This window comes from Siniperca chuatsi, linkage group LG8 (genome assembly GCF_020085105.1).
Source record: "Siniperca chuatsi isolate FFG_IHB_CAS linkage group LG8, ASM2008510v1, whole genome shotgun sequence".
Taxonomy (NCBI): domain Eukaryota; kingdom Metazoa; phylum Chordata; class Actinopteri; order Centrarchiformes; family Sinipercidae; genus Siniperca; species Siniperca chuatsi.
In genome coordinates, this window is record NC_058049.1 from 16,050,180 (window position 1) to 16,076,543 (window position 26,364).

General features: G+C 41.8%; 1 protein-coding gene across 1 annotated transcript; it reads right to left on the reverse strand.

The window, feature by feature from the left end:
* Positions 1-2,587: 2,587 nt before the first annotated feature.
* Positions 2,588-25,978, reverse strand: LOC122880020 (protocadherin alpha-C2-like). Its single transcript, XM_044204738.1, is given in 6 exon segments — positions 2,588-5,468; positions 5,471-5,494; positions 5,497-5,616; positions 14,366-14,451; positions 18,180-18,244; positions 21,755-25,978. Coding segments are annotated over 6 exon segments (3,033 nt in total). The 5' UTR covers positions 24,335-25,978; the 3' UTR covers positions 2,588-5,310.
* Between the last annotated feature and the right edge of the window lie 386 nt (positions 25,979-26,364).

A 26,364-nucleotide genomic window follows, 5' to 3' on the forward strand; every position in this document is an offset into this window, starting at 1 on the left:
AAGCAGTAGATTTTCTTCTGACAAATGTAACTTGTAACTTACCAAAAGTATTTTGATTTTTTTTCATCCCTAACTTTTCATCTTATTTTTCTTGCCATAGTTTGGCATCTTAAACATCCAATGTTCAAGGATTTAGTTAAAATTGTTCAAAATGGAAACTCACAAGAGACTGCAGCCCAGTTTTTATTTTATTTAATTTTTTTATCAAATCCAAACTCCAAAAAGCATCAAATATCAAGGCCAAATTTGCACTTGCATACTGCTTTCATTCATATATATTTAGGCTACTAGTAGGCCAATTAAGATCATTTGCATTAATCATGACAGGCTGAAACAAATGTACTTAATTCTCAACTTACTGTGTGTCCCTGTTTCATTAACTCCTTTTCACTTTCTCACACACACTGTAGTGTAACGTGCAGTGCTGTTATTGCCGTGGGCCAAAATTATTGTGCACATTAATCTCTCCATCTTCATCCTGGCTGCTTCATCCAAGTCACTCCATTTGCCTTCCTCAGCAGGATGATGGTTTTGCTGAGTCACTGCAGCTGGCGACATCAACAGCCAACACACCCACTGAGACAAACATGCACATTTCAATTCCAGTGTACCCTGATTTGGCATAAGCTTAATCTGTTTAAAGACCCTTTTCACATTATTAGACCATTTTAGTTGTTTATATTTCACTATTTGGCCTTCCTTTCTTTCTTGGTTAGTGAAATCCACATTGCATAAATGAAGGTAGACTCATGTTCTGCACTATATAGTGTAGTCTATGTTTATGTTGTGTTTAAACTGGTTTACACTCCTCTCTGTGGACTGGACAGCTTATAAATAGAGTGAGCACAGTGGCCCACTGCTCTGTTTGCATGGCTCTGTTCATTCTGCCGTAATATATATCCATATTCATTAGCCAGAGATTCACTGCTCTGCAGACCAAACACTGCAGGCTACTTTTCTGCACACTGAGCCGCTTTGCTTGTTTGTTAATTTGTTTGTTTAACTCAAATGAGCCAAAATTCAGAAAGACCAGAGCACATTTTGTGAATGCTCATGGGAATATGTAATTGTAGGCATTTTAAATGTGTGGGTGTTAGTGATTTTTGTTAACGTGTTGTTCTTCCATGGATGTGTTGTTCTTAACAGTGAAATGTCAGTGAGGTGTCAGAGACGCTGTATGCGATATTGCATCATCAAATCAACAGCCATAGTCATCTGTGCTGTCTGTGGCATTTGAAAGGACACACCCCCAGACACACCATGACCCCATCTTGGGCACCCCACTGCTTCAGCCCTCCTGTGTTTGCTAAGTGTATAAGGCTATTGCCATAGAGACTATTCCCCAAAGAGCTGTAACCATAGAAACCATTTCCGTCTGTCTCCTGGGGAGGATAAAATAAAGAGTGGGATGTAGCATTTTTGCAAGCAATTTTTTAAACATGAACTCTTGACTTCTCTCCCCCTCCCTGGGTGCAAGATGAAAGCCAAAACTGGAGAGAGGGAGCCTTCATTAACTTTATATATTTCAAGAGCAGCATCAGTATAAAAACACAATAATTCGCAAACACATCTATTTGGTATAGATGAATAATATAGTAGAATAAACCCAGAATGTTGTTTTTTCCAAACAAACAAAACAACAAAATGAGTAATCTGTTGTAGTTCCTAGAGCTCTAAATGGCCCTTTAGGAAACTATTGAGCTGGCTGCCTGAGTAGATGACTGGATAAAAGTATTGATTATCAATGCTGCATTTTATCTAGGCCAGCATGACTGATGTCTCTCTATTTTGGCCTTTTTTCTACAAAGTCACCCATGGGAAAATACAATAAATCTACTTAGCCACTCTATTAAATGATGTTGCCTCTGGAAGCATCCTTTCACAAGGTACTGTTGGGACCATCTGTGACCATGGCGGAGAGATTAGGCATCAGTGCCAGGCAGGTCATTCTGCCTGTGTCTCTCATCTGAGTGCTTCAGTGCAGAGGAAGAAGCAGGATGTGAGCATGTGCGATAGAGAAGAGCAACCTGATACTTTGTCAGTCCTGCCCTCTCTGATGTGAGGAGATGCACTCTTTTTCGCTCTTACTGATTAATTCTTTCCCACTCTTCTGAAGTGTTGCATTGACCCTATTTTTAAAACTCTCCTGAGATAAAAGCCTCCTCTGTAAAATAAGTACAATTCTGATACTGATTTCTAATTAAGACTTTCATTACATAAGGCTATGTTTTGATTAAAATAGCCTTATTCATTGCACAATATTTAAAAAAAATACAGATGATACAGACTCAAAAAAGTTACCATTATGTAAATTCAGTCATATTCTGTATTTTATATTATTATTATATTTTATTTTATATTGTAATACATTTCTTCAAATGACAGAGAGAAAGAATAAGGCACACACACACACACACACACACACACACACACACACACACACACACACACACACAACACGACAAACCCCAAAGACAATAAATTCACATTTATTTTTAAGAAAGAAAACTTTATTAGTGATTTATAAACAAAACACATTACCACTGTATACATTTAGGTAAAATAAAAAAGTCAGAAAGTAAATGAAATAAATGAAATTCACTACTTCACTGTCACAGTTGATGAGCGGGTGTACAAAAAAAGGGTTTTACAACAGATCTGGGCTAGTCCAATTAGGATAGCACATTGCCACCATAGTTCACCACCATACATTGGGAAAGAATGACAGCATGAACGCTCACTAAACACAAGCATACACTACATATACTTTTTTTACACTGGAATATTTTTTAAGTCATTTTTCTGTTTTTTAGAGTGAAAGGGAAGTGATAGCTCATCATAGGATCATACATATTTCAGTTACAATATTACAGTGTTAGTTAGATCGTCATGTCAAAGCCGGACACAGAGAGTGATTTTTTTTCTTTTTTTCTTGCTTTGCTTGTTCTCAAAAGCAAAAATCATAGTTGGTAAAAGAAAAAGAATAAAACTTGCGTTGAAAGGTATCACACTATAGCATTTACAAATATCTAAAGAGGTTTAGTGGATGCCATACAACATCTGTGGAGCGTGAAGATTGTAGTACATAGATGTTTGGCAGACAGAAGAACATACAAATATCTCCTGTGTGACTAATGAAGAAAAATGATAATACAAAAGAATAAAATCATAGCCATCTATCTATTTATATATATATTTCTCTATATAGTATGTGTTTCCTTAGAGCAGTACATGCAGCAGCCACTTAATGGAGTGACGTCATACTGAGCCGCAAAACTTTGGGGACGTGGCAACAAGGTACAGGCAGGGGAGGGGAACCAACAGAAGCAGGTCTTGAGGCCTGTGCGTGCCCCTTTTTCAAAACCTCCTGAGAGAGGATTGGTGGGATATAGCTGTGGGATGGGAATCCATAGATGCCCGTATTTTTAACAGGTTTCAATTACTAATGTAGAGACAATCTATGAAAAGTCTACGCTACATTTACAGCGTACATAAAAGCTGATGAAAATATGTGACTCAACGATCCTAAACAATCAATTTGGCGAACAACTTTCTCTTGTACATGAAGGGGGAGGGCCAGCCCACGGCACCTGTCTCCTCACTTTATCCCAGTCCTCCACCCCTGTAATCTGCCTCATCCCACCTGGTCCCCTCTCATCAGTGGCTACAAACAGGAAATGAACAGTGTACTGTAGTACTCGTAAGTTAAAAGCACTGAACCGTTGTGCCCTTAGAGAAACATCTGACAAGAGTTCAGGGCGTAGACCCCCGACTGGGCTTCCCCAGGCCTCATCCACATTACTCCATGCTGTTCTCAGCACACCACAATGTTCAGAGCAGGCCATTCCCAGGATTGATCCTGAGCAGGGTGCAGAGCGGGGGTTTGGTGCAGTGTCTGAGGGTAAATGGGGGTGGGCATGACATGCAAAAAGCAGTTAAAGCTATGAGGACAGAAAAAAAAAAATGCCAGAGTATGTAATAGTGAATCTCTTTAGATGAAAACAGAACAAGTTCAAGTGGGGAAAAAGGCAGTTGGGGGAGGGGAGGACGGCTCGTGGCAGCTTGGGGCAAGTACAAGCAGGTGAGCAGTTGTAAACTCAAGGTATCAAGGTAAGGACTGGTTGCTACCAAACATTCAAAGCAGAAACCTTTAGGCTTTTGCTGCGGCAGGGGGAGAAGAGAAGGTGTTATCAAAATCTCAAGACTCTCCTAATATTCCATAAGGTTTCATCAGAGTCCACTGACTGAAAGCGGAGTCACAAGCCAGCTCAGCTGGACTCTCCCCTCTGTGATCCTCAGGAGAATGTGAAGTATCCTCCCATCTCTCCATCTTTTCGGTGCTCTCTGCATTCCTCAGTTGGGGTTCTGGCTGGAGATGAAGCTCTCTGTGTCCTTCAAATGCAGTGAGCAAATACAGAGTGATCGCAAAGGATGCTGCTTCCATCCTGAGAGAGTTGATGTACACATGTGCACCGCATAAGCGACTGTGCAGGGCAAAAAGCTTGCAGTGTCTAGTTTTAAGCACATTTCTTTGATGTCAGTTGACTTTTTTGTTTCTCTCCCTCAAGTCGCAAGTGTTTTCTGTCTCTACTTTGTCATGGTAAGTGTGTGTATGTGTTGCCATGTTTGAATGTGTGCGCATGCGCGTGTGTACATGTGGTTTCATTGAGATCTCAGGAAACACTGTTGGTAATTATCAGAGGAATCTGCAGCAGTGTTATGTTAGCCTTAGTTTCAGTGACTCTCTCCTGTGCTATTTACAAGTAGTGTGTGTCCAGCTCCAGATGGCATACATCTGTCTCAATCTTCTTTGTCATTTTTCTTTTCCTTGGCTGGCACAGAGCTTTTTGTTGTTCTTGTACAAAGTATTTGTCTTCTCTCAGAGAGAATGGTTTACACATCATAGTTGGGGAGGGGGTAAGACAGAGGTGCCAACGTGCCCAATGGGTTAAAGGAGAAAAAATTCAAGATGAGGGCAAACATTAGTCCTTCCTAATCGGAAAAGATGACTGACATGAGTTTACTCAGAGTGTATAGGCACATAGGGGCGTGGAGCAAAATCAATCATTTTGTTTATCAAGGCAAGATCAATAGTTGACCTCAGTAAGGGACTGAAGGTAAAATTAATCTTGGTAAGGCCAGGTTCATAACAGAAAGAGCTTTAAAATATTATCAGTGAAAATAGGTAATAAAATGAAATTGGAAAATCTATAATAGTTTTCACATTTTCTTTTAGCCCAGTGGACTTTGGTTGGAACCTCTGTTTTAACAACGCCCTTTTCTTCTTTGCTATTTTTTCTTTCTGCTCCTCTACTCATCTCCATCATCCTTCCCCTTATCTTTCTTGTCTTTCTTCTCCTTCTTCTTCTTCTTTTTCTTCTTGGCCTCCTCTTTCTTTCCGAAGGTAATGAAATCGCTCTTGTCGTCCTCTCCTCCCTGGTTCTGTCTGATGGATATTATGGCGGGGAGCCAGGGATGATGAAGGCTTCTGGGGAACCTCGCCAGGTTTCAGGTGCTGTGGGGGTGCACCAGGACCGCCGGGGCCATAGCGAAAGTGCCAGCTGTTGCTGTCTACACCAGCACCCATTGGGGGGGACACCTCTCCCCCTTCAGCATCTGAAAGAAACAGAGAGATGGATGATGGGTTATTATTTGCTATTTATTAGCTTCAAACAGATGTGGCTATAAAATGACCAAATGTTATAATTTTCTTATTCACAGACAACATCAAAATTGCAGACATTATATTAAATAAAAGGCACAGTGAAAATCTGCGCTGCACATTTATATACATAAATCAGGCCTACTGTGTCAAAACTTTGACTGCAAGGAGATTTCACTGATATCCACAGCAGTCACTGTAAAAATTTAATCGGTCTATAATGAGTGGCATTCCGTGGGGAACAGCCATGACATGCTGTAAAAGATGGGAAGTGGTGGAACTTAACAGGAGGTTTCCAAGAGACTGCTAAGTGGGCAATGAATCAAAGGCTCCCTCTTGGCCAAAGCTAACATCCGTGGCACTGTTTGATGAAACATTAAACCCTTTGTCATTATGTTACAGGATGAGAAAGGTAATGAAGTAACGCTGTGGTATTTTAGAAGAATTTCACTGAACTGTTTTGCAAGAAAAGCAACATTTTATTTTATTTTATTTTATCGGATACTGTATTTCCTGCGCTACATAGAAAGTGTTCAAGGAGTTAAACCAGTAAACTGTCTCGTAAGTAACAGGGTCTAGGTCATATTTAACAGACTGGTGAGAAAACACCTTTCATCATTGCTACAGGTTTTGTACTTTCTCCTGTGCTGCCAATGGACAGAAATGTCTTGTCCTCAGAAATAAATTACATAGTTAAAAGGGTGGCAACATGTACATAAGCAATTCCTTGTTGAAAAGGACACTGGTAAGAAAAGTGGACACAAAGCAAACATGTCATTATTCAGTAATTGGCAGGTGTAACTGTATTTAGGAGGGCATTAACAACCAACCTGACCATGCATCAAGGAGTGTTCACACCCATACTTCATTGTGTGGGTGTGTGTCATTATATTAATGTCTATGTGCAGTATATAACAAACCTAAGCACAGTCTACCAGCAAAAGAAGCCGTCACTTGGGTTCTTTCCTCACAGCAATGACCTACTTGCCACACTTGCCTCACATATTCCTTTTATTTCTCTGACTCCTTTTCTGAGTTCTTTCCAAAGGGGAGATTAACTAGGCAGGACTCCATCCAACCAGAAGGAACAGTGTCTGGAAGAAGAAGCCTGACCTCATGCAGTACCCAGGGCAGAGAATACCAGCTTCCAATCTTATCTTACCACACAATTACCCATCCAGCCTCAAAATATACACTCTATGTTTGGTTTCAGTTTTCTTCATGCTGCATCTCTTAAAACAAAATTAACTGTTATCCTAAATATAGTTGGACATAGAGAATGCAAACGTAATTCTGACTAAACTATGAATGTACTGTCGGGTGTAAGCTGAATATTATCCAATTATGACGACCTTGGTGATACAAGAAATAGTGGTTAAAGTGAACATAGGGATGGACTGATATGCATAAAATTCTCCATTACATCACTGAGACAGAACATAAGTCTCATATGCAGTTAATGTGTTTGTGTTTATTAGTTCCCCTTTTCAAATATAATGTACTCCAATCGCATTCTCTCTATCATTTTCATCGCTGCTTTTAATTAATATTTTGCTCACACTTCTTACTTGTTTTTCCTTCCATATTTTACCATTTTCAATTACCAACTCTCAGTGCGATCCACTCACAGTGAAGGATTCATGGAGTGAATCCATTGCAAACATGACGTCTCCTGCTTGGCATACAATCTCAATCAGTCATAGAGGCATGCACTGCTGTAAAGCTTCTCCTTCTGCAGGGAAACTGCCCAAGTTGAAGCAGACAATGGCATCCATCTTCTCCAATGTGAAGATTTGCTAATTATCCCTGTTTTATAACACAGTATAACACAGTAAATTTAATAGCTTTAAGCTTTAAGCAACTTACAGACGTTACCTTGGGCTTTAGGAAATTGTGATGAGCGTTTTTCACTATTTTTATTTTATTTTATAGACCAAACTATGAACAGACTAATTGAGAAAATAATGTTCAATAAAGGAAAATAATTGTTAGTTGCAGCCCTAGTCTGAATTGTCATTTTCAATATCATGTTTAATTCCCCCAGATATATTTAAAAAGTCAGACTGGGACGGCCGTACATGAATTATGTAGGTCAGGCATTTTAATTGTTTCATATCACTATTCCCCAAAAAGCTATCATACTTTCACTGACTGCAACAACACAGCTGCAAAAGCCACAGAGAGAAGACAGAATTTGACATAGAGACTGAGAAGATTAGGACAGGACAGGCTAAATCCAGTCACTGCTTCCTCCACTTGTAGACCCAGAGACAGCTAGTCACATTCATTTACAAAGCGAGACTCTTCCCCCAGTTGATAAGTCCTCATCTGACTCCCCAAGCAGAAACATGACCCTGATTCTATAATCTCAAAAGGAAGGCAGAAACAGAAGAAAAGGAGCACAAAATGCAGAATGCTGGAGTGCTCGCAATGCTTTGCTCTAAAGTGTCCACTCTCTTGCCTCTAAGAAATTACCTGTCTAACTCAATGTGGGAACTTGATGAGACACCAGTGACCCCATGCAAACTTACATTCATAAACAAAACAACACCCCGGAGAGTGATGAGTCATGCTAAGAGCAGACAGATAGAAAAGGGTAAGGCAGGGCAGGGTGACTCTCTTGAAAGGGTCAATGTCTTAGTTACAAATCATGGGATACACTGTAGTCTATGTTAAACTCTGGTGCAACTGAAAAGGCCATATCATAATAGTCTTTGCTGATTTGGGGGGTTCCTTTTGTACTTTTTAAAAAACATTTCTAACAACATATGTAACTTTGATGTTACAGACAACATTGACAATATGGGCTTTGGCCTGTGATGTCAGCTACACATTTATTCCCTCTATATTTAACCCTTTTTATCTGTCTCCTTATACTGTCTTTTCTCACTTTATTTGCTGTTTGCATTTTCTCTGGGTCTCTTCCTTCACACTGGTAACAGACTCACCTCACCCAACACCGATCTCCACACAGCCATTGCTTCAATCTGATGGCTGTTGCAGAGCAAAACTTCCTCCCTGTTCCTCTTGCACAACCTCCCTCCCTCTCTTTTCCCAGCCACCCTCTCTCTCTTTCTGTCTCTCTCTCTCAGCTCCCCTGACCTTTCAACTAATCTTGTGTGAAAACTCAGCCAGCCAACACCCGTCCCTCCCAGTTATTGACAAAAGTCTTAATCATGCCAATCAATGTTTATGGCAACATCAATGTGATTGGCCATTAAACAGCTTGTCCATCAATGATAACTACCAGGCACATTAGAGATAAGGATGGTTTATTTGTTTCATAGTGATGACTGTTGCCCTCAATTCTATTACTCTCGCCATGTTCCATATTTGAAATGCTAGAGTGACTCAAGCCGCTGCAATCAATAATTTTGCATTACAGACTTTTCTCCATATCTCCCCCTGAGTTTGATCTCTGGAGTCTTCAACTCAGCATCTCTGCGTGTGACTGTCCCTTCGCTCCCCTGTGCCGTCCAAGGTTTTCACAGCCACTTAAATCACCCAAGCTCCATTTTGCCACATCTACTTTATTCATCCCCTTGTCTTGCCCTACCATCGGCCAGTTGGACAGAAGCGCAGTGGAGCGCAGTGCAGCGTTACATAACGAGCTGAGGAGGAAGGGGAGGAGGAGGAGGAGGAAGAAGAGGGGCCAGGAGTGCAAGGATGCAGATATGAAACACGATGCTCACCACCAAAATGGTGGGTGGAGTGAAAAAAATGCATCCTGAAGGTATGATTCTGTTTTTTTTCACACTGCAGTGGTAGAGAAATCTGTGATTGTTATGATAGCAAATAGTCAGCTGCGACCACACCCATCTTGAAGATAACACCTGTGTCTGTTAGTGTGCTGTGCAGTGTGTACCCATTTTGATAAGAATAAAATGTGATGCTGCTGTCTATTCAAAACCTAATTCTTATTCATGTGTCTATTTTTTCACTGATATGCCTGGGTGGTGACAGAATAAGTTTTTGTGCCTGCATAAATTACCATATATTCCCCAATCTGCTAACAGTAAATGAAATGAAGAAATAAAACTGTTGTTAGTAATAATACAATAATGATGGCTGGTTGTAGGTTTTTAAGAGCAATTATGACTCTGCATGTACATATTTGAGTGTACAATTTTGTGTGTGTGTGCCTGTTTGGGTTTCATGCCAGGTTGAGCACCTTGCTGTCTGCTCCCAGCTGGATCATGTGGCAGATGGTGGACACAAGCAATCTCAAGTGACAGGACTTGACACAAAAAAATAGCACTGAATGTAGGTGTATGTGTGGGAGTTTGATTTCTTATCGGTGTATTTGTGTGTGTATATGTTAGCATGTGTAGGTGCTATGATACAAAAATAAATGGTGAAGTAGAAATTGATTTATTCTCCAGAGAGAAAGAGAGGGAGCGAGATGGCAAGACATCTAAAGACTCGAAGAGTACAGGATGGGAACCAAAAACAGTGACAATAAAGGAAAGCAAATAACTGAAGTCGAGAACAGGAAACAGATGGGGCGGAGGGATTCAGAAACAGTGAAAAGTCCCTGACTGCCTCTAGACTGTTCTACCTTGCCTTTCTGATGGTGCCAAAAATCTTTTCATATCAAATACAACTTAACTAAAAGACTGCAGATGTAATGTATGATATCTAGGCTTGAACTGAATCAACTGTCTGTTTTTATCTCTTCTTTACCTATCTGTTTGTCTCTTTTTATCCACCACCCAGAGAAATCACTCAAAGTTTACTCGTAGAAACTTACAGTACATGTAAATGGATGATGTCATGGTCATAGATGCTACATAGTAGATCATATGGTCAAGCCCTGAGGCATTAAAGGAGCAAAATGAAGCATAAATCCTCAGTAGAGTCTCCTCTTGACCACCTTTTTCTCCATCATCTCTCTACACTTTCTCCCCCTCACTTGGCCTTTTGCCTCCACCCTTGAGTCCGTTTTTGCTTTGACAGGTGCCTGCTGTAGTTCATTACTGTTAACCCTAATCAAATCTGTCTTTCTCTGTTCCTCTGTGAATGTGTTTCAGTGTGTATGTGTGTGCGATCTGGGGTAATACAGAAAACAGTAAACCTGCATCCACCTCTGCAGTACACCACCGCCCCAGTGAATGTAGGTCACTCTCCTTCTGTTAATCACTCCTCTGCTCTCTCCTTTACTTTACACCTCTTACCTCCAACTCTCACTTTCCAAACATATCCCTCCCTCCTTTACCTCTATCACTCCCTCCTGCTCTGTTTTAGCTTTTGCTCATGTACGTGCATTTCAGTCACACGTCTCTTTGTATTGTCCTTGACCTGATGCCACAGTCTGCTTTTTCTTTCCCCCTCTTCCCCCCTTCCTTCAGCACCTTTTGTCCCACACCATATGTTTGCACTCCCCTATAACAGCGCCCCTCCCTTCCTCTCTCTCCTGCCAATATTAAGGGCCATGAATGGTTGCCGTGGAAACTACATCCTCCAGTGAGGCAGTAGGACATTGGTAGGAGTCATGGTGACAGTGCTTGTGCTGATGGAGAATAATGCTGCAAGCTCTCTCTGTCTCTCTCTCTCTCTCTCTCTCTCTCTCTGTCTAGTCTAACCACTCTCCCCTAGCAACAGCAGCCTCATATAGCTACCTCTCTTTCCTTTGCAGACTTTGTTACAGTCAATCACTCTGATTTACTTGTTGTCACTCCCTCCCAAACTGTTTATGTCTATTGCTTCTCTACCTTTCTATCCACCTTATCTTTTATTGCTTTTTCTCTTGTTTCTTTTCAATCCCTCGCTTTGCAATACGCCTTTCTCCCTCCTCACTCCTGTCTCTCTCTGCCAATCTCTCCAGGGGATGGTTGCAATTCTGCACAGTTTTCTCTGAATCCCAATGTGCCCTTGGTTTAGAGACAGAGCTGTGAAATAGAGGGAGAGACAGAAGATGAAGACATGAGGAGTGAGGAACAGATAGGGAGAGAGAGAGTTAGACAGCAAGCAGAACCCTGATTTCATTAATATGGGTCTGTTAATCTGGGCGTGGGCTGCGCTCCATCTGTCACAGCAGGAGCAACACACAAAGCAGGCAGCCAAAACACACTTAGAAACACAGCCAAGCACACACAAGCACGTACACATGAAAACACAAAATAAAGATGCACCGACACAGACACACAACTTATTACCAAAATACAGATCCACATGTTTGAAATCAGAAGGGAAGAAACAGGGGCGATGTCGGCTGTACCTCTGTGTCTCATATTAAAGCAAAAAATAGACTGTGAGGCAAAATAGCACCCAGACTGAAACAACTCCCTCAACAAACCAAACTCCCATATACTCCTGCTTGCCACCTAAGGACCACAGGCTGCCTAACAAACAAGCAGATTTAGTTATAAATAGCACAGACTATGACTCATAGTGATGTGACAGGCCACATTGAATCAATATCTCCATTTCTCTCATGTCTGAGACATGATAAAGAGAACCAACTTGAAAGTCACAACACAATTTTTTCTCAATCTTGTCCTCCAGTCAGGGAAATAAATCCTTTTCATATTATCTGACACTCATAACAAATAATTATTCTTAATCCAACCAAAAAAGTTAACCTGAAGCTAATATTTCCATTCTTAACCTGGCTAACAACGAGAAAAAGAATGGACAGTTAGCCTTTAGGCAAAGCAAGATTAGCAGGTACACAATGTGTTGTTCTCAAACTGCCACAGCTTAATTAGACCACCTTAAATCCTCACCAGCTGATCCTGTTACCACTGACCCACCCTGAAGACGTCACTACTGCCTGTTCTCTTCTCTCTCTCTGTCTTTCTATCTCTCTGTCTCTCATGTTTTGAAGTGCCTGCAGGTTGTAAGTCCTCAGCCAAGGCAAGAAATCGATGGCAGAGCGGAATAGGCTGTGGGTGTGTGTATGGATAGGAAGGGACAGTGGTTAGTGTGTAGGTAGTTTGTCTGCCTGCCCACCCCACTGCCTCCTGTCTATAAAAGACACCAGACCAGGCCATTAATTACAAAAAAAAATCACCTCTTTATTTAAACTTAATTGCACTGTTGCCATCGCTCCAGTCCTCTTATTGTAAACACTTCTCGCTAGTTATCTCACCTGTCTCTTCCTTCATATTCCTCCACCAGGCCACTCTTTTCTCTCTTTCACTTTTAATCCTTTTTGACCCCACTTCCTTGTCATCATGAGGAAAGTCAGGAGTTGACAACTGAATTCTTCTCAATGCACAGAGGGCGCTGACACTGTGTATGCAGTGCATCTTTGGTCATGAATCTTGGTTAAGGGCAGGAAATATGGCATCATATGCAATGACATTCACATTACAATCTACGTGAAATGACATCTAGCTTTGAGTATGCTGTCATTAAGAGTTTTGTTATACTCGAGTGTTCCTGTTCTTACAATTCATCTAGCACTGTTATCCTTCTCCGCAGTGCTTTGTTTAAGCCTTGGTGAGGTCCTTCCCAGCCTGATGAAGGACAGATGGCCAAAAACATTTTGTCTTTTGTAGATAAGGTGACTTCATGCCACTGAGTGCAACCCTCTCCTGTCATCAATAGTTATCATAATAAAGATAATGCACAAATATTTATGAGCAAGGTGGAAACTCTACATGTAAGTCTGTTCCACCCTTGCAAAATTTTTGCATACCTAACAACAACAATGCGGCAGAAGGTGTAAAATGTTAAATTTAGACTTAATGGTTATCAAGCAACAAGCTATGCTGACACTTCCATGTGCGTCACTTGCCTGCAGCTGCTTCACAGCAAAAGTACTGCCAATAATTACTATTCTGTTTTGAATACCACTTTGAATTTGACTCAAATATGCAATTTCATGCAACTGAAATGCCTGACGACTTAAATTATTTAAAAGATTGCATCCTACATGAGAACAATATTCAAATCTATCACTACAAAACAGTTAGCGTTCAATTGCCTGTTGTATGTAAGGCACAATTATGTAATGCACAGATACATCATTTTAAATGTCTGTATGGTACATAAAATTATTAAAAGCTTACAAACATATTCAAACATTGAAAATGAATACGATTTGTTGCCCACATCACACACCTAACACTAATCTTGGTCTTTGTGAGTATGTGTGTAAAAGAGCAAGAGAATGAAAGAGGTCCACATTAAGAGGAGAGGGAAGGTAATTGTGTTTTATTATTATTCTCTAATGTGTTCTCTAATGTTTGTCCTCTGTGGCTCAGTGGCTTATGCCTCTCTTAACATCTTGCTGATAATCCAATCAACTATTGGCTCTCTCTCTCCCTCTTTTTCTCTGTATTGTCTCCCTTCCTGACGCAGAGAGCAGAGATATCCATCTACGCCTACATAGCATGTATCATTTCCTTTCCCTGCAGCAGTGGGAAGTGGTAGGAGTGGGTTGGGGTGATCTCGTAGCTGATAGCTCTGTTTTCCACATTTTATTACTCTCTGTGGTTTGATAAGCTCTTGAGGAATGCACAGTAATTGGTATAAGATAGTCTTAGCTGGTATTGTCTGAATCTGTGTCACGGAATGTGTTGCACAGAGATTCATTAAACTAAACTGTAGAAAGGTGTCACTATTTTAGACCTTTAGGACTAGACTAGGTCCATGTCTGCCAAGCAGATTATTTACTGTGTCCTGTTTACTGTGCCTAAGCCACTGTTTAAATTAGTTGTGATTGGTTTAGATGAGAGTAACATGACTGATTCTTACCAGCAGCGCTGGATGCAGTGGGCCAGTTCTGAACCAGGACCCCTTGGGCTCCCTGCATTACTGAGGACTCTTCCATGTGCACTGAGCTGGAACAGAAACAACAAACATGCACATATTAAACACTGGAACGGTATTCTCTCATACAGTATATACTACGCCATGTCAAATTAAACTGCACAACAGAAGGCATCCATACACAGTTTAATACTTTGGGAAACTATGTTATGATTGTTTCATGTGACTAAAATATAAACTCCCACATGTCTAATTCTCGCATCTTCATATGTTTCCTATAATGCACAATATTACAAATTCAACCCTTGGTACTCTTGTGTGTGGGTGTTGGAAATGCTATGTTCAGATTAGGATTAAAGTATTCACCCTACATTTTCCTGACATTCTCTGGATTATGGATTACAGATGGCCGTTCTTACATTTTCACACTTGCTCTGTGGGATTTCAGCACCCTCCCCTCTACTGAAAAACACCACATTCTCAGTAGAGCTGAATAACAGCAACAGAAATAATGCTACAAACCACAGTTGTCTCTCACTGCCTCTACCTTATCTTTAAAAATGGAAGGATTATATTTTCTACCTCTAACATTAAGATTTTAGTCATGAAGATCCAGGTGAAACCTGTGTATCTTTACAAAGGGCCACTGCTTTCTAATATGATTCAAGCAAGAAGGGCAGAACCTCTCTTAAAAGGGTCAGTTCACCCAAATTATACAAATATTCTGTAGCAGCCTAGCCATGAACTATTACCCTAGCCATGAACAGAATATCTAACCATACATATAGTAATATGAAATTATTTTTCTGTGATTTGACTTCACCGTCCATTTACCTTTAAGATGCTAGGTGTTAGCAGCAGATTAAAGACTGTCTAGACCTTTTTTTCAAGGAAAGAGAGATCATTCAGATACAGAACCTACTCAAATAGTTATCCTTAAACCACTACTCTGACTGCTGCTGTTCCACTTTAGCCACCTCTCCACTCTTCTCCCCACTGTTCCTGAGTGTAAAACTAGGTCTCTAGAAGTTAAAACTTTTACTGAGGCCTGTGTGAGCTGGTCTTTCTTCCTGGTAAAAAAGAAGCTTTCAGTCTTCAGGTAGTGGTGAAATAGAATTTTGTAAATAAGAGTACTAGTCTGCTGTTTAATCACGCTAAAGGCAGTTAAAATATGTAGGCTATGTCTAGATCCCTATTTACAATGGTTCTGTGAAGAGCACAAAAGTGATTTGGAGATGGAGGCCATTTTAAGTGCTGCTAAGCAACAGCATCATCAAGGTACACTGATAAAATATTAATGGCAAATCCCACTTTTCAACTAATGTCAGTCCTTTCTCATTCCTCATCTCACCTTCTCCTACTGTCTGTAAAGACATGCTTCCTCATCATTTTCCAGTGTTAATCCTTTCTCATTAGGCTAAATTTGTTTGTTTCAAATCGTAACTACAGTGATCACAAAACAAACTCAGACACAACCTCCCAAAAAACACAATTAGGAAGAAATGTTGTGCATTCCACCAGAAATTAAACCAAATGAAATAGGTCAGTGCCATTACATGATGTTTGGGTGTGGTATCCAAAATCTGTTATACAAGCACTGATTATAGATGGACATTCAGTGAGGCTTGGTGATGGGAGATGGGGGATAGTCAACTTAAAACACATCAGATGTAGTGAGTCACGAGACAGATTTAATATGTTGGACTGGTTAATCCCTGCTGTAATTATGAGGGAATCATTAATGGCACTCAGATGGTACACAGTTATTAATCTGATATGGACATCACAGTGCACATTCATGTGTGCACATATATACAGCATGTGTATATTCAGCATACAGATAATGTATAATCTAAACATCACATGCTACGACATGCACAATACATACATTTACACTTGGGCCTCAGGAGACCCACGTCTATAAGGAGCAACAGAAGAATGCTGTTTGTTTGGAGCTGTGAAAGACTTGTCCACTCCATCTTTTAATGTGGTTGTCTCTATGCTAACACCGCCACAGTCACATACATGTCTTTCTGTGTGTGTGTACATATTATCATTATTATGGGTTTGGTTGTTACAGAGAAATACTACTTATATTTTCTCTAACGAAAGCCAGTTGTTTTCTGATTAAGGCCAGTGTCTCAAATCTATCCATCTATGCCATGTCTATCAATAGGAAGTGGATAGATTAGATAGATTACATAGATATGACAGATGAATAGTAAGATAGATAGAGATACCTTGGCTGAGTCTAACTCATTAAGCCTGTGACTTTTTGTAATTATGGTGCCATCTCATTAGCATGACCCTTGATTTGGTTGGGTCCATCTGATCCCACAGCAGGTAGCCCAGTGTCTTATGTCGTAATCATTGGTGTGGTCATGCAGCAATCCCCATGTCCCTGATAGGCCATCTTTCCACCTGACTACCTGCCCTTTTCCACTGACCCCCTCTCTGCTTACCCTTCCCTCCTGCCAGTTATCATCTGTCTATAGTAATATTGAGAGAGCCATTTTCAACTGCATTTCTCCTCACTATGTCGCTTCTCTCATTTCACATTCATTTTCAATGATCATTACAAGAGTAATCATTTCTGCTCATTAAAATTAGATTTTTTTAATCAAATGATTTAACTTTATATATTTAATAGAAAGATTGTTCACTGGGAAATGTAAACGGATAAAACAAGATGGTAATTAATTCTGTTTTGGAAATGACTGATGCTAAGTCCCACCCCTTTCCCCTCAGCACTGTAATCACAGCTGAGCAACAGCTGGCAGCAAAGATAATCTCAGACATCTTTACTGGGATAGGCCAATGGGTGAACCTAAATGCCTCACCCGGCTCTGTGGTACAAAGATGGGTAAGGCTTTGAAGACATTTATCAATTTTGCCTGGTGGCCATGTAAGAGGGACACTCTGTACCCTTTTCATGTTGATGTTGTTTATTCCATTTCAACAAACCAAAACGATTTTAGTGAAATGTCAAGAGTGGATTAGACTGTGCAGTAGACCTCAATATCAGCTCAACATCAGCACCAACACCAAGAAGTGTTTTCAAAGGTACCATTATCACCTGACTACATATCCTCTTTTAAGTCATTAAAAAACTATGCATCAACTGGTTCTCTAGCATTAACCAACCAAGGGAAACAAAAGGGTTTTGTCAGATATGCAAGATAATATGGGTCTTAATCTTTTAAAACAAATGCCTACTTTGTTTATTTTATCTGCATTAACCCAACTTACTATGCCTTAGCTGCAAAAGAATGTTAGTTGGACATTATCTGTATATACACACCTTTGCTTTAAACAGACATTTTGGGGGAGAGAGAATGACTTCTCAGTATGAGATTATTATCTTTGGTCTCCATTGCAGGATGGTAGGGCTTTTGCCTTTGAACTGACTGAAGAATGACTTTTACTACAGTAGTATGTCATTTTATGTTCATATGATTTTACATCTTAAATCTACAGTATGCCTCAATAACATGCATCTGTACACTATTTGATGTTGTCTATGTTACACGACTCTCAGAATCAACTGTATATGTGTGTTTGGCGGCTAAATGAAACTTTGTTCAAAGTTGTCTGAGGCAGAAATCAGTCTTAATGAAGGGTGGGTGGTGCTTAAGATCAGTTAGAGAATGGTGCAGGATTTGGTTATTTGCTTAAATCTTACCAGGTGGGACAATGGTGTACATGTCTTTTGGTCTTTAACAAAACATGATGAAAGTGACTGGTGAGGTTATGACGAGATACTTACTGCAAAGTGACAGGAAAAAAATGGGATGCTTACCTCTGCATTACACCTCCTGCTCTCAGGGAGGCTGAATATCTCCAGTCCGCACTCGGCACTTTGGGCTGCAAGAGAGAGTGAGAGGAATTGAGTCTTAAGTACAGGCGAAAGCCAATACCATCTCATTAATAAGTAATGGCGGGAACTGCTAGTGTATGTGCGCCACGCACACACATACACACACAAACTCAGTCACATACACAACCATAGCAGTGATAGCCCTGCCTTTGGAGAGAAGTGAGTGATGAATTGAAGCTTGTAGGTGCACTCATCTCCTCCCATCCTCCCCACTTCCATCCATGTCCTTTGAAACAAAAAATGACTTTGAGAGATTTCACTCTAGCGTCCCACTGTCCCCGGCACTGTGATACATAGGCCCTGAGGCTACACGTCCGTTGTTAGTCCACTCAGCCTAGGCTGGTTGTGGTATAGTCCATTACCATGGAAACATTATGTGGCCTCTTGTATTTCCCAAAACCCTGTCTACCTAATGCTTTCCATCCCTTCCTCTCCATTCTCAGTCAAAATATTTCAAAATATGAAAATCAGTCATCACAAAATTACTGAAATAAAAGATGTTTTTCAGCGATGCTAGATCATGGTTTCTGAACAGCGTCTGCTGTATTTCTCCTTTCCACCGTACCACCCTACCTTCCTCTATTCTGTCTCTGAATATTCACCACTCCCTCTCCTGTGCTGTTGAGTTCTTTCTCCCTGTTATATCCTCTTTACACTGATCAAAGCCTTGAATTTCACTGGCACACAGTCTGCCTGAGTCAGTCTGACACATCTCACCATGGTAACCAGTCTACATTTTACCCTCCACCCACCGCCCTCCGTCATTTCACTCCTGTGAAGGTCACAGGTGGAGGAAGGAGGGGGGAGGGGAGGGCAGATATCAGATCAACCCTCTCAGCCCTGCATCTAGTCTCAGACACATCCCAACAGAGGGACACAAAGGGACACCACACCACTACAATTCATTTGTGACATCCTAATATGAGATTTGAGTGTCTGTGCTTCTAGTAAATTCTATTATCACAAATAAAGATACAACATCATAGAACCTGACCAAATGTGGTTAGAGAACTAAAATTCATTAGTGGTTGAAATTCTTCTATAAAATCAAGCTTACAGTGCAGCAAAATGGGCCATTAACATGACCACATAACCAAGATAAGATTGCATTTTCTCTATTCTCAACCTAAACCCTGACAGAGCTAAACCAATTTGACTGAGAACACTAAATTCTCCCTGCTTGGCCATGCAGTTCATAAGAGACCCATTTGCAATCCCATTTCCTTTCAAATATGACAGATGTTCACTTGCTGCTGAAGCTGCATTGACCTCTATAAGTCTGCAGTGGACATTCATCACCCTTGAAATCCAATATTTGGTCTTAATGAGAGAGGCCTGGTATTCCTCCTGGAGTCAATCAAACAGAGCAGAATGTCTACAGGGATACAGAGCACTGCAGCATCAGGGACACTTATCCACACGAGAAAACTAAGGGCGCACTCCTCAAAAAGCAATCAGTGGCTGGAACGATAGTTTAGATTGATATTGAAAGGAAAAAGATGTTTGTATGGCATTAAAAACACAGTTAAACAAACGCTCTTTGTCTTATTTTACCTATTTGCACAACGCACGGCAAGAGAGTGAGACAAAAAACACTCACAATAAGACCAGATTGTCCACAAATGGGACTAAACAGCCTTGCTAAACGTTTGCCCTGTTGCGGCATGGCAGTGGCCGAAGGGAGAGGTCTGCTCGGCCGTATGGTGTTTATGGGGGTAAATGAAAACACACACACTAGCACATACACACATTAGATACAAGCATCTGGAACCTAAACATGGCAGTCTGATATACTCCCAAGGGAAGACATACATGCAAAAATTGTAAACAAAAACTGACAAACAAAATAAACAGAAATCTGACTCGTACTGAGGATGAGGAATCAATGCATTCTGTTTTATCATTTGAAAGGGAGAAACCAAATTAAGTGGAAATAAGTGTGTATTAATTTTCTTGCCTGGCTGTACATTGCAAATTAGGTAATAAAGAAAGCTTTTGGTCTGGCCACTCAACCCTTTTCTCGCCTTTTTCTCCATTCTTCCCTCTCCCTCTGAGTGAACACTCCTAGCATGGATACAGAGCTCACACCTCCGCCATAAACACTGTGACCAATCACCTTTCATCCCCCGCCTCATCTGCGCGGAGCCAGCCAATCCACGTACAGTACTGAGAAACACATCGCTGCCAGTTAATTGCATAGCAAGAACAAACATGACTGGCATTTAATTGGGAACATGTCAAGTGATAACAGAACAATTACCTTAAACATTTCTTTATTCCTCTTTTTAATCACTTATTTTCTCTAATATCCTTTTCTGCATTGCATAGACAGACCCAGAGAGGCTTTGGGGCGAACGCTATTATGCAGAAAACAAATAATGTTTGTTTTATCCTAATAATACTCTTTGTTTTACCACAACCAGAAATGAAGCAAACAACGCATATTGTCATCAACGTTTTACATGGGATAAAATACCACAAAACCATGAAATGAAGCTCTAATCTAAATGAAACTCAGACACAGTCTCTACCTCATTCCCTCCTTCTTTACCGATTCCCAAACTCTGGCTTACTGCTGAGTACCAGAGAGGTACGTGACCAGAAGAGCATATTTTGGTGCAGTGTGACTGGTGGCCCTCATTGCTGGCGAAGGCTGCACTATTTCCCAGACTCTCCCTCTCTATAGAGATGAACACTGAATGCCCTCTGGACATGAATATTGTGGCAACAATAACAGACAAATAACACTGGCTATGTCAGGTCATAGGTGAACAAGCTACAGAAATCTACTAGTTTGTTTTGAAAAGAGAATAAGTAACAGGAAGCAGAGAAAGAGATGGTTTTTGGAAAATATTTAGATTACAACTGAGGAGAAATGTGGAAGACAGGCACACTTTAACATCTTAAACCCTGAATCACCAAACAACTGGTCTATAGCAAGCGTGGAACACACACAAAGACACTATCTACCACATCCAGCAAATCAGAGTACGCCCACCTACCCACTCAAATAAACACACAACCCAGAAAAGCTACCCACACGTATGCCAGCTTTCTCTCTAATATTAAGATGCAGACCTGAAGATAAATGGCATGTAATGTAACAACCACTAAAGGTAACAATAGAAGCATATACATAAACAAAATGGTTAGACACAGATCATATAAATTTGTTTGAGAGAACTTAAAGGACTAAGCAGATCATGGGAGTGGCACACAAATCTGTCACTTTGCACTAGAAAAACAATTATCTGAAAAAGCAGCAATAAAATATATATTTTTTAAAAACATCACACCAGAGAAGAACAAATGAAAGGCTTCAACAGCTCCAGAGCTGTAAATGTCAACTGCAATCCTACTGCGAGAACACCGCCCTAGAGCAAAACCTGAACCATAACTCTCTGAGAATTTTCCTTTTATGGCGTGTGCTTTGTGTGTCATTTACTGTTGTGAGGCAATCTAAAATAACAAACACAGAGATCACACCAGACACACACCTGAATGGCAGTTGCGTCTGGCATACTGAGACGCCGTACAAATAACTGGCTCTGTCCGCTGTGGCTGGTGACGTAGCCTGAGCCCCAGGTGCCACTGTGCGGCCGTCCCGTATTGTAGAACATAAAAGTGTCACTTCCTGACGTGGCAGTCAGGCATGTTTTGTAACAGTATGTTTTCGTCATAGACCCATTTCCCCGCACTTCAATATAATGCGGTTCCACTTTGAGGTCACGGCGCAGGGCCACATTGTCATTTGGCTGCCCTCCACCTCCTCCTCCTCCTCCTCCTCCTCCACCTCCTCCACCTGCAGCTCTTCCTCCACCCGCACCACCACCTGCTGAGGTGCCCCCTTCTGGAACACTCTTCTTGGACACGCAACATGGGGAGCAGGAACCAGGCTGGGTGCAGTAGGCATGGCAACGCACAATGGCCAGCACAAAGACGGTGACCAGGAATACAAAAGTTGTGGCACTCAGGGCTATGATGAGGTAGAGGGTGACATTTGAAAACATTAGGGGGCTGTTGGGCCTGATGATGCGCTTGGGATCAGGGGTCAGCTTCGTTGGCAGCTCCATCACATGCACATGGATGGTGGCGGTGGATGAGAGTGGCGGTAAGCCGTTATCGCGCACCAGCACTCTCAAAACAAAGGAGGTGGAGTTGTCCTCAATGACACGCCTTGTGGTGCGGATCTCACCTGTGTACTCATGCACCTTAAACAGGTCAAAGTCTATGTTGGTCTGCTCCAGGGCATAGAGCAGCCAAGCATTCTGCCCTGCATCACCATCCCACGCCCTCACCTTGCTAACCAATACTCCTGCTTCAGCGTTTTTCATCAGCGTCTCTGTGGTGCGGCTCCCATTGGCAGGTGGATAGACTATCCTGGGCACGTGATCATTCTGATCCATAATGTAAACATACACTGTGGCCACACGGCTGAGGGGAGGCACACCATTATCCTGGGCTTTAATCTGAAAGTGAAACTCCCTCAGCTTCTCAAAGTCGAAGGCTCGCAGGGCACAGGCCTCACCTGTATCAGGTTTGATGCTGACGTAGCTGGCTACAGGGATACCATGGTTGTTGTCATTGAGGACAGTATATGTGATGCGTGCATTTTCTGCAGCATCATCATCTGTGGCCTTAACAACACACAGAGGTGCGCCGGGAGCATTGTTCTCTGTAATATAAACAGTATATGATGTCTGTTCAAAACGAGGTGGGTTATCATTCACATCTGCAACGTCCACCTTAAAGGTCATTTGAGATGACAGGGGTGGGGTGCCTCCATCCACAGCGTTGACGGTGACATTGTAGGATGAGATGGTTTCTCGGTCCAGGAAAGCAGATGTGACAATGGTATAGTGGTTCCGGAAGGACTTGATCTTAAAAGGCAAATGGGGCATGATCTCTAGGGTAACTTGTTTATTTGGTCCAGAGTCACGGTCATTCACACTGATCAATGCTACAACCGTGTCAGCCCGGGCATCCTCACGTACAGGGCTGGAGAGTGAAGACAGTACAATATCAGGAATGTTGTCATTGACATCCAAAACTTCTACAACTACTTTACAGTGTACTGCCACAGGAGCTGGCCCCTTGTCCATAGCCTGTATGTACATTTCATATGAGTTTGTCTCCTCATAGTCTATGTTGTTTTTCACACGAATTTCCCCTGTGTCTGTGTCCATGGAAAACATCTGCCTGACTCTTTCTGGCGTGTAACTGCTGAAAGAATAAAAAACGTCCCCATTTGAGCCCTCATCAGGGTCTGTTGCATTTAACTTGATCACAAGTGCGCCCTTTGGAGAGTTTTCAGACAGTTTTACTTTGTACACGGAGCTGTCAAACGCAGGCACGTTGTCATTGGCATCAAGGATGCGTACATTGATTTTGGCCGTGCCAGTTCGCTGTGGGGTGCCTCCATCCATAGCTGTCAGGATTAGCTGATGAGAGGGTATCTGTTCGCGGTCAAAAGGCTTTTTGAGAATAAGCTCGATGTGCTTATTATTGGAAAAGGGCTTAATAGAGTCCAGGGTGAGGTGGTCGTTTGGGCTGAGGCGATACTGCTTCACAGAGTTGGAGCCATCATCTGCATCCTGAGCTCCCTCGATGTGGAACCGCGAGCCGGTGAGAGCGGACTCCGACACCTCAAGCTGATATTCATCTCGAGGGAACTGTGGCGCGTTATCGTTCACGTCCAAAATCTCCACCTCCACGTTGTGCACCTCCAGTGGATTCTCTAATACCACCTCCAGGTTGCGTGAACAGGTGCCACTGAATTCACAAACCGTCTCTCGGTCAATGCGGTCACTCACCACCAGCTTCCCGGTTTTGTGATTTATGGTGAAATATCTCCTGCCGCTGTCCGATGTGATTCTGATTCGTCGGGTGGAAAGTTTCCTCAGGTCTAGACCCAAATCCCGGACAATGTCACCGACCAATGCCCCGTTCTCCAGCTCCTCCGGAATGGAGTATCGAATTTGTGCATGTGTAAGGCCACTGAGTACGAAAATAACCAAATATAAGGAAAAAGGCACATTCTCCTTTACACTGTAACAGCATCGCGCCGTTACAGCCATCGCAGGCAGGCAGAATTTGCAGACGGGTTTGAGAAATCTTTCCGCCTTTTCAGCTTGCTGTGCGTCCCCACCCGCCTCATTAAAAACGAGGGAATAGTCCGTGCATAACTCCGACTATGTGCAGGAAGACCACCGCATCCTCTCTGGTACTTGTTTATAGGAAATTTTCCCCTGTGCATCCATATTTTCCTTTGTCTGCCTGGGTGCTGTTATTAAATTTCTCTATCCTCCTAGCAAGGCTGACTTTCAATGATTCTGCCTATTGGTCTCTCTCTCTCTCCCTCTCCCTGCTATGTGGTGATGGTGTCTGTGGGCAAAAGGGGAGGGGGAGCCACTCGCTCAAATGCTGGCTGCATTTCAGCACCTCCGATAAAATGATCGAGCACGATCTAATAAAAAATAAAACCCAAAAGACGAAAAGACTCCGAGGATTTATCTATTTACAAATCTGGACGCCGTGCATGGAGTGGTCAATGTCATCTGCACACTGATTTCGGTTAAATGAATTCGACACAATCGTTTTCCCTCTTTTTGTCAGTGCCACCGCCCTTTTCATTGTGCGCTGGGAAACTGATTTATGAACCAGCCTGGCGATTAGACTTCCTCACTGATGCAAACCCACAATTACCCAGGGATCCTCGAGCCAAACGGAAAAGCAGATTTCTGATAAATACAGTCTATATTTCGAAAATAAAAGGAAACTGATAAATAAACAAATAAACCAAATGTAAAAAAAGAAAAGGAGCTCTATGCGATTTTATTTCAGTGCAGCAACTCTCAGTAATGTTCAGCGTTAGCCAATCCAAAGCAGGGGTTTTCATTATTCGAGTTTATTTTACAACAAAAGCCATGGGAATAAAAGGAGGCGTCAGGTGAATTGAGCGGCGGCGTTTGGTTGTGTATTTGAGGGGGTTATCTTCCTGTTTTTAACTACACAGCCATCAGACCAATAGTGAGGTGGATCTGGCTGTTTCACCTTGTGTCTCTTCACGAGTTAAGTGCTGAGACACTGTGGACTTCTGTCAGCACAAAAATATTTCCTGTTCCTTCATTATATCACTTCTCCTCACAGCAACAGCTGATGATGTTTTGCACTTACACCACTACTAGACGTGGGAGCTGCAGAGCCCTTTGCTGCAGAGGTTCATTTCCACATAAAACACAAAGCCCGTGATGTCATGAGGATGTTCACTGGTGACGACACTAACCGGGTCACAGACAAGATGCTCCAGATGTGACTCCTTTACAACGCTGGCCTCTCCTGACAGGCAGTAATGGTTATGCACTAGACACTAATATTTAAAAGTAACCACATTACTACAGCACTTACAAAGAGCAACATCTTGGAGGGATTTTTCTTTCACACATACACTGTCTCCCTCGGTCATCTGCTTTTATCCTTGATTAATAACTTCGCATATTGTACACATTAGCCTGCAGCTTCCAAATAACATCACCAATCCATACGGGTGTTTCAGTTTTAGTTGACAAGACAAGATGCACATTGTGAGATTCCACTTTCCACTTCACCAAGGCGTTTAGACGTTGTAACCTGCAGACGGTCTGAACAGCGCATGTGTAGTGTAGCAGTGGTGATATTATCACCCAAATCATCCAGCTCTGGCTGTCCTCTAATTACGCCGGCCTCAGAACCCATGTAGCCTACCTCAATTACATTCAGATTTAAATTGGATTCAAATTAATTGGATGAGACCTTACCCCCAATGCAGTCAACATGAGAGAAGAAATGGAAGATCTTTTGACACTGTTCAATTGTTCAAAACTGTTCAACAGTGCAGCGGCGCCTGCGGAAAACATGGGCCTAATCAATTGAAGTTCAGTGTTCGCAGTTTCGAATAAAATCAAATAAATAGGTCCCGAAGAACCACCAAGAATATCAATACAAATCCGTCGTAAGAACAACAATGATGCATCCACTAGGGTACCGACATTAAAACTGTGTTGATGTGATCCATCGTCACGCTTTAAACAAGTTATATGCTGTGAAGAAATGGCCTTGTGAGACCCTG